General features: G+C 36.6%; 1 protein-coding gene across 3 annotated transcripts in view; it reads left to right on the top strand.

Moving 5' to 3' along the window:
• Positions 1 to 8886, top strand: part of LOC136843197 (metabotropic glutamate receptor 5-like) — a 549708-nt gene extending 540822 nt beyond the window's left edge. For 2 of the 3 annotated variants that reach the window (XM_067111270.1, XM_067111271.1), the window contains exons 23-26: positions 557 to 706; positions 1971 to 2068; positions 4589 to 4758; positions 6421 to 8886. In XM_067111270.1, the coding sequence (XP_066967371.1) occupies positions 557 to 706; positions 1971 to 2068; positions 4589 to 4758; positions 6421 to 8493 (2491 nt within the window). In that variant the 3' untranslated portion in view covers positions 8494 to 8886. Of the gene's footprint in view, positions 1 to 556; positions 707 to 1970; positions 2069 to 4588; positions 4759 to 4961; positions 5684 to 6420 lie in introns of those variants that run through there. The other variant, XM_067111272.1, reaches the window with a different exon arrangement.
• The last annotated feature ends 988 nt before the right edge of the window (positions 8887 to 9874 follow it).

The following is a 9874-nucleotide window of genomic DNA, read 5'->3' on the forward strand; positions in this document are numbered from 1 at the left end:
AATTTGTATAGAGTCTTCTCTATTTTTCTAATTGTTGCTTTTTCTCTGCCCGATGCAATAGCAGAGAAAAAGCAATAATTAGAAAACAGTGAAGACTCTACAAATTAAATGCAGCTCATGCAGCAATTTCATTTAACAATATCTATTATTATTATTATTATTATTATTATTATTATTATTATTATTATTATTATTATTGGAGACAAATTTAAAGATAATTTAAAGATAAATCTGTACAGATTTAAAGACAATTTAAAGAGAAATCTGCACAGATTTATCTTTAATTATATGTACATATAAATAAGTGTGGATTTGTTTCTCCATTTGAAGACTCATGCTACTATTATTATTATTATTATTATTATTATTATTATTATTATTATTATTATTATTATTATTATTATTATTATTATTAACTCATTCCGTCAGCTGCCAAGTTCAGTTAACGTTCACATCAGACCTGCAAAGTCGCAAACAAGTTTTCTAAGCACTGATTTGCAAGAAGGCTGTTGTAATGTCTTTAAAAAATTACTATTCTCTCCGCGTCTCCTCTCAGCATGTATGTGGGCTCGGCCATGTTGGGCATCGCACAGCCACAGCTGTCACTCATGCAACGAATAAAGTCTACCCTCGGGATGCCCTTCATGCCACCAGGATTTCTGCCCAGGGACCCAAATCCCAGGGGCCTTCTCAAGAGAGAAATGAGGTATTTGTTATCCAGTGTTTTGCAAAGTATTGAAGTGTTATCGTATAGAACAACAAAATTTGAATTTTCAAGTTTTTCTCTCTCATTTTCCATTTTTGTACTTGTGTTATTTTTAATACCCTCATTCATTCCTTAATTTTCCATGTTTACACTTCCATGCTAATTTTTAACACACCTCATTCATTCGCTATTATCCATGTTTATACCTCCATGTTAATTTTTAACACACACACCTCAGTCATTCGCTAATTTTCCATGTTTATACTAAATGTTGATTTTTAACACACACCTCAGTCATTCGCTAATTTTCCATGTTTATACTTCTATGTTAATTTTTAACACACACATTCATTCGCTAATTTTCCATGTTTATACTTCCATGTTGATTTTTAACACACCTCAGTCATTCGCTGATTTCCATGTTTATACTTCCATGCTGATTTTTAACACACACCATAGTCATTCGCTAATTTTCCATGTTTATACTTCCATGTTAATTTTTAACACACACCTCAGTCACTCGCAAATTTTCCATGTTTATACTTCCATGTTAATTTTTAACACACTTCACTCATTCGCAAATTTTCCATGTTTATACTTCCGCGTTAATTTTTAACACACTTCAGTCATTCGCAAATTTTCCTATGTTTACACTTCCACGTTAATTTTTAACACACCTCAGTCATTCGCAAATTTTCCATTTTTATACTTCCACGTTAATTTTTAACACACTTCAGTCATTCGCAAATTTTCCTATGTTTACACTTTCACGTTAATTTTTAACACACCTCAGTCATTCGCAAATTTTCCATGTTTATACTTCCACGTTAATTTTTAACACACTTCAGTCATTCGCAAATTTTCCATGTTTATACTTCCACGTTCATTTTTAACACACTTCAGTCATTCGCAAATTTTCCATGTTTACACTTCCATGTTAATTTTTAACAGACACCTGTTACTTTTTAACTCGCTAATTTTCCATGTTTATGCTTCCATGTTAATTTTTAACATACCTCATTCCTTTGCTAATTTGCCATGTTTACACTTCCATGTTAATTTTTGTCACACACCTCATTCATTCGCTAACTTTCCATGTTTGTACTTCCATATTGATTTTTAACACACAACTCAGTCATTCGCCAATTTTCCATGTTTATACTTCTGTGTTATTTTTAATACATACCTCATTCATTCGCTAATTTTCCCTACTCGCTGTTTTATTCCCACACTAGTGACTCACTCATACTCTTTGTTCCCGCAGCTTATGGAGCGACGCCAGCGGGAGCGGAAACGCGACCCACCAAACACGAGATATTATGCTCAAACGAGCCTACGGATCACAGCTGGATCTAACCACAGGTAATTAGGACACACCAACGACGCGTGTCATGTCCGTCCATTATTATGCCGCGGTGAGGTGGGTTAACCTCTGTGAATTTCTTGGAACTTTTTTTTTTAATGCCGTCACGTTTTCCCAGGCTTATCTGAAAGGGAAATTCTGACGAGCTGTAACTGCGTCTTAGGTTCTGGTTGCGTTGATAAGGCTGGTGTGTGATTTTAGTTTTAAGGAATAGAAGCAGAAGAGAAATGAATTATGTCTTTGGCACATCTTGCAATTACTTTTTTTTTTTGTTAAATTTCGGTATGTTGATTACTTGATACTGAAATTAATTGTAACCAAATTTACATTATTCCAAATTCGTGTAAAAATTGGTCTGATGTTAGAGAGGCCGAGGGGGCTGGGAATGAGAATTTTTTTTTTCATCTGCCATTGTTGAAATAATTGTAGAGTATTGCCCTTCACATGCATGCGCTATGTTTCAGGAGTAATTTTTACGGTCTGTGTTTTTAGCCGACATTGGAAAGCCATTCATTTTGAGAATTTCAAAGGGTTCGGCAACTGATTATTTGTTAAGATTTATCTTAAAATAAACACTTTTGAACTGTATTTAATCGTGACCTATTCCTCTTGCTTTGTAAAATTGAATTTCCAAGAATATAATATTGATTGAAAATAAAAATGTGCAAGATTATGGCTACTTGGGGTTATCAGGTTTAATGAGAAACGTGTGTAAGGGGACGGTTAAGCCATTTCTCCTTTATGATAGTGAAGTGTGAGTGATGTCGGTAAAAAGCTGCTGAAATTATTTCTTTGTCTAATACAAGTGGAAAAGAAAGATGGAAATGATGTAAGAGGCAAACAGTACCGCAAGTGAAAGGAGGCATCAAATTCAAGGAGGTGATACAATCATGTGGAGAGACTAGAGGACAATGGATATGCGCAAAAGAGAATGATTTGTAAGTGTTAGAGAAGGCATTAGGAGAGGGAGACGGAGGAGGTACCGGCTTCATGGACTGGATGAGGTACTTGACTAGAAAAGGCCTTAATATCAATAAAGCAAGAGATTGAAAGCAAGTTAGAGGTGAGTGGCACAATGTACAAGGGCTCGACACACCGGAAAATGAATCTCTTATGCAGGCATATGAAGCTTCTTATGTTGTGGAAGTTTTCTGTACGGTGGGTTCAACTGATGAATGATGAATATACCAGTGACGTATTTTCTTTAGAGCCAACCCAAATGAGGAACTGACTGTTGAAAACAAATTCATATATTTTAATTAATTTATTATGACGAGTACTTCTGATTTGGATTCTAATTTACAAATTAGTGTCTTATGAGACTGAAATTTTAACAAGGTGATATATATGACCATAAAATTTATATTTCAGTAAAGCACTCCTCGGGACATTCTCAAGCTGTTAAATGAAAAATTTACTTATGTGGTAATGAATTCTCAAATATGTTCGCATTCTTATGTTAATATTATCACCCATTTGATTAATTTATCTCTTTGTGTGACATAATCACTTTCTTTTTAGTGGGAGAACAACTCCAGAAGGATTCTAAACGATAACAGAACGAAAATAAAGTTATGGGTCCTTTCAGTGTTGAAATTATCACCTGGGTGATTTTTTTTTAACTGCAAATTTACCTGTATACGATTGCACAGATTTAAAAGCAAAGAATATTTAACATTATATCTTCCAAAATCGTAACTGTTCTCTCATAAATTCTTAGCAAAGAGAGCCCAAGGGTTTTCTTCTAACACCCTGACCTATCCACAGACTTTCGTAGAGAAAACCAGGGAAAATTTTTTACACTTCTCCAGAAAATGTTGAGATGAAGTCTCATTAGAAAGGTACAAGTGGAAAATTGTTGAGATTTCGTAATACTTTAATCGCTTGCAATGGCAAAGTATAGTTTGCAGATACACACATGCGCTCACGCTCTCTCTCTCTCTCTCTCTCTCTCTCTCTCTCTCTCTCTCTCTCTCTCTCTCTCTCTCTCTCTCTCTGTCAATCCAATCTTCCTGTAGATATTCAACATCCGCAGCGTGTAGACTCTAAGAGTGTGCTCGGTTGCGTGTTTCTTGACTTGATGTGCTGTACATTGCTATCAACACACTTATAAAGAAGATATTTTCAAAACTGTCGCGATTTTGGATAAGAAAATGGGCAAGAGGTTTTTATGAAAAGAAAATAATCAACTGTTATAGAGAAAGAAATGAATAACTGAATCCCAGATTCCAAGTCCCAGATTAATTATTCAGTACTATCTTCCTATGTATTTTTGCGTCACCTAAATGAATTGGCGACAATGTGGATATAATATCTGATTTAGTACCTCGCCGTCTGCTCGTGCTTCCTAATTCCCAAGACAAAATAAGTACATAAAGGAATAGGTAATGAAATAAAACATTCAAACTTTGCTCAGAATGATTCTTAAGATTCTTATGATGGTTCCTTTAACAGCGGCTGCTTGCAAATCCACTTGGGCAACTAATCTTAATAACCAGATGTCACTTTTCCACCAACAGACGGTTGTTGGAGCAGAGAGGAAAGAAGTTCACAGACCACAGACGACTTATTGGACCCTCTGATACCTAGACTCCGAAGGCGCGTGGCGAGAGCAGTCCGAGAGAAGGAGTTGGACATAGACCAAGGGCGAGAATTCTTCACCCTCACTCACAGTTGGATGTCATCGCAGGTTAGACCGAGCTGCTGAATCTTGAATGTAGACCATTTTTAGTTCCTTTCTATTCCATATCCCTTTCGTGACCTTTTTTCAGTTGAGTGGTCTGTTCCTTTCAAGGACTGAAAACCATTTTGCAGGGTTGTAAAGAAAACTTTCGAGATATGAGATTTCCTTGTTTCAGTTGGCCTTACCTTTTGTCTGATTTTGTCTCACAGGTTCATCAGCCTCAGCAATGGTTCGAGATGGAATAAATTTTCTTCCCTTGTGGTCAAGAAAGACGCAGCATTCAAAACAGTTCTTGATTTGTTTTTCGTTTTTTATGTCTTTTTTTCCTTCTGATTTAATCGCTCTATAATTCGCAAAGTTATTTACGTCCTCCTGCTATAACCAAGACAGTCTGTATGACAGTAGCTAAATCATGTCTTCTGTGAGCACTATCGTCTAAGACTGTCACTTTAAACTCCCAAAATTTCTTTACGTATCGACAGCCGTTGGTGTCAATAAAACTAATAAATTAGTAGCTGACCCCTCTGTACTCTTCTGTATTTTTCACTTGGATGTAATGTATCTGAAGTTATGTAATTAATCCACTTTTTTAACTAGACATTTCATTTGCCAGTTGTTTGTAGGTGGGAAAGTAAATTCCTGACAAAGTAGAAAAACTTTGCTGAGTAACGTCTGGGGAACTTAATGTTTTTGGTCTGATCCCGTACCGATTATAGTTTATTGAGCCATACTTGGCGCTACAAATGTGTTTCGATATCATTTTTAGGAAAAGGGTCATAAGAAATTCATTTAACTTCAGTCTCACAGAAATTTACATCTTGTGAAAGTGTTTCATATCCTTAAAAGTAATGTAAAGACCAAAAAAAAATATCAGTGTTTATCTCTTGTTGTGTGCATTTCATAGAAATTCTATTAAAATTTGCTGGGCGTATCTTCTGTCTGTTTTGTTCATTACTATTGGTAATCTGGATGTGAATCTTTGGGTAACCAGTCATCCACTACTGTCCCACAAGAAGTCACTCGTTTTCTCTTGTTTTCCACCCCTCTTTGCCGTCATCTTTCTTTGACACAAGCATAAACTTCCTCGGCAAGTCTTTCAGTTTGATATTGCTTAATACATTCACCTCAGTACGCTTGCAGAAGGTTTTAGTATTCACCGTAGTGCCACCTGCTGCTTCAAGAGATCTAGGACTCTTCCTAGAATCAGTGAATAAAACGAGCAATACACAAGTGTGTACGGGCGTTTGCAAAACCTCTAAGTCAGTGCATGTCAAAGCGAGCAACTACTTCGAGTGACTTCCACTGGAAGTAGTTGTCCTAAGCAACATAAACGTCTCTTTGCTTTACATTGATTTCAACAGAAGAATGAAAGCACAAGATTTGGATGTCAATAAATTATTCATTCCTTCAGTAGTATAGTTGGTTATAACTGCCGGTTATTGTTGTGCCGCTAAATATTCGTCATTTTAAGTGCATGTACACACTTTATAGAAGAAGATAGACTAAATCACAGCTTTTACTGTAAGCTAACAAGGGTAGTATTTGAACTAAACTGCTTCAGGGTGATAATTGAAATTCATGTAGACTAGCTCTTTGACTAATCCTTAGGATCCATAAATCTAGCTGTTTTTTTTTATCAGCTAACTAATTGGCGTTTTACTAACTTAGGCTGAGGCTGCCCGCAATGCAATGAACAGAAATGACAGCGAGAAGAGCGCCAGTGGCGGACGACCAACTACAACCATAATCAGGGAAGACATCAAGGAAGAAGCCAATGAGGCCGAAAATGCGACCAAAGAAGGCAAAGTCAGTGAGTCGGTAAAAGATGGTGGTAAAAGTGATAAAGAGGAAGGGGAAGGAGGAGGAGGAGGGGAAGAAGAAGAGACTCCCAAAGGTAAGGAAGAGGAAAACGTAAAGAAGAGCGAGACTGAATCTGTGCCAAATGTTGATCAAGGCGCTCCAGTCGATGTGAAAAATGGCGTGTGTAATCCGTGTGTTGTGAGTGAAGACAGTGTGGTACAAAGGACGGGTGACTGTAAAGTATTTATTGATAAATCGCAATGCGACACAACTGAGATCGTTGGAAACCATTGTGCAGCTCTTAGTAACAAAGAAAGTGTTCATAAAGTTATGGAAAATACTGAAAAGCTGATAAACGGAAGCCTTCAGACTCCATTAGATCATCCACTGCCGAAAGGAGGCAACACCCAAATGGTTAACTTCATTGGGTATGGTTCTGCTATGCCCTGTGACCCCACATGGAAGAAGCAACGATCCGTTAGCTGTGATAATGGCATCATTCTTAATTCAAGTGGTGTTTTGTCAGTAGAGAATATCAGCACTAAAGACTGTTTACAGAGAAGCCATGGTTGGATTCCCAATGGTGAAAATGAAAATTTTCTTGCAACTAGCAAAGATCGTTGTAGTGGTTCCCCAGATAGTAATGGCCGTAGAAGAAAAGTTGGGGTGTCTGCAAAAGTGTCTGACATCAGGGGGATCCTGAAGTCAGGCAGTTTGACATCTGTGGATAAGGACAATCGCGTTTCCTTTGATTCAGAACTACCTGAAAGTAGAAATTGTAGTGAGGAAAGAGTGTTATCCCCAGTTTCCTCAGAGGACGGTGCTGAATCTAACTGCCATACTGTCATAACTAACCTGGCTTACCAAAACATGGCCTTCACTGACACTTCTGCAACACAGAGTTCAAAATCTGAAAAGAGCAGATTTAGGATACTTGAAGAAGCCTTGAGCGCTGAGAGTGATGCAGACATGTCAGACAATTGCGAACTAAAGACAATAATCATACGGTTAGGTAGTGATGACAATAAAGACTTAGGTGCGACAAGTTTAGACAAAAGTGGACATTCCATAAACTGGAGACCAAAACTTGGACGGAATCACAAACTGTTATCGTGTACAGCAGAAAACTTAGGCTTTGATAATCCAGCAGCCTCTTCTGATACAGAATTAAATTACCTTAAAGACTCTCGCGTTAACACAGAGACGGATCACAGCAGAAAGTATGCTAGTGAGAGGGAGCTCGTTATATTAGACATTTTACAAAGTACAGTTAATCAAAGATGTACTCCCCTTGGCCCAAGCATTCAGTGCAGTTCTCTTGTTCCTTCAGTGAAGGCAGTGCATCAAGACTCCAAAACATCGGACGATCTCAGTCCCGTGTCGCTCAAAAGCTTTACCATTTCACCACCGGAAAATTATAGAAACTCTCCTACAGTATTATCTCGCTCAAACTCCATGGACGACAAGACAGTTGCTGAGCAGCACTGCTCAGGATCCGCCTCACATCCCAAGATCAATCCAGCTATCTCCCAAAACGATAGTAACCATAATCCTCAAGCATATAGGTGCTGTCATGATACTACAATTATCATAGACCATCCCATGCAAAGTTGCTCAGATTGCAATTCGTGTGGAGCAAATTTTGCAGAGACCTCAAGTGTTCCCCAGAACGACAGGCTTAAAATGTGCTGTACCCAGCCTCCCCTAGTGTCGTCCACTGTAACCCCGCAGTGCACTCTGTGCACCTTCCCTCAGCAACACCAGTGCTCAGCTGGGCAAAGCTGTGAGATGAAAGTGGGTGGCTTTAGGTCGGCTGACATAAGACGAGTAAGGGCAGAAACTGATGATGACACAGATGAAAGTACAACACCTCTGGAGGAATTCTTTAGGACTCGAGGGATAAAATTCGATGTTACTTCAACCAAATCGAAGAAATTATAAAATGCGTTGAGACATATGTATATACTGTGTTTAGCCATAAGGTAAACTGAATATGAATCCCATTTAACGAGTCTTATTTTTTTATTATTGGGGACCTATATCGCACGTAAAAAAAAAAAGTGAGTTATTCTTCACTTCTAATTTTTGTAATTTTGTATCCATGGCATTTTATGCTGAAAACTTCTATCTTTTTATAATTAGGTATTATAAATGATATCATTTGAATTGAAGTTTTGGATTCTATACCGCAGTCTAACTGCACACTGTAAATACTGAATTTGTTAATTTTTTACAATGATTTTTTAAAAATTGTAGCAGTCATGCACTGACTTTATTGCCGAGTAGGAAACTGTTATTCTATAGATATATCTCTATGTATGCTACGGAAGATAACGATGCTTACATCACGAAGGGAAAACTTGTTTTTCCAAAAATATAGAGATCTGAATTCCCATTTAAAGTAGTAAATACATTTCCCCCCTTATTAAAACTACATATCAATATAACAGAAACAACTAAGAAATATCTACATAATGTCAGTCGTTTATGGCACTTATTGTAGGTTAGAATTTCTTATGTGCATTTATAGATATTATCATAGTAAGATATCAATGATACTATGTATCCTATTTATATAAAATGATTGTTACGAATCATAATGTAAATATTTTATATCTTTACCTAGTTGTGCTCCAGGTAATATTCATCATCAAGGTCTTATTACACTTTTGTTGTGTTATTTATAAGATGGGTGTATATGTACGTATGCATGCATGCAGTAAGTATATGTACCTGTATTCATATACGTACACATATATGCTGTATGCAAGTATGTATGTATCTATACTTTATGTTTATATATATAATATACATATGTGTGTATACATGTATATGTATTCTGTTCATATATAGTGTATATTTATATGGATATATGCACGCCCACCAATTGCGTGTATGTATTTATATGTGCATATATATGTATGTGTATATATGTGTATATATAAATCAAAAGCCAAAAGGTTCATGTTTTGTGCTAATGTATATAATGTTCTGAAGTGAATAGCTTTATTTTAGATAAAACAAACTCTGAAACTAAAGAGTTTTTTTGGCAAATTCTACCAATAATCAGTATTAGTATGAATGAGACGCGCATATGGAAGACTGCAAAGTTGAATCCGAATATCGTCATTACGGAATTCCATACAAGAGGAGATTTTCTTAAAGGAAATAACTGTGCCAATGTATTACTTCATTACGATTAAAGTTAAGTGTTGGTAGCATCCTTCAAGCAAGTTGTTTTTATCGTTAACATTTTGAGGTGAAATTTGAGAATATAGGAATGAACGGACATATAGCAGTGTTTTGCTTTTGCTGCATGTGG

This window comes from Macrobrachium rosenbergii, chromosome 11, assembly GCF_040412425.1.
Source record: "Macrobrachium rosenbergii isolate ZJJX-2024 chromosome 11, ASM4041242v1, whole genome shotgun sequence".
NCBI classification, from domain to species: Eukaryota; Metazoa; Arthropoda; class Malacostraca; order Decapoda; family Palaemonidae; genus Macrobrachium; species Macrobrachium rosenbergii.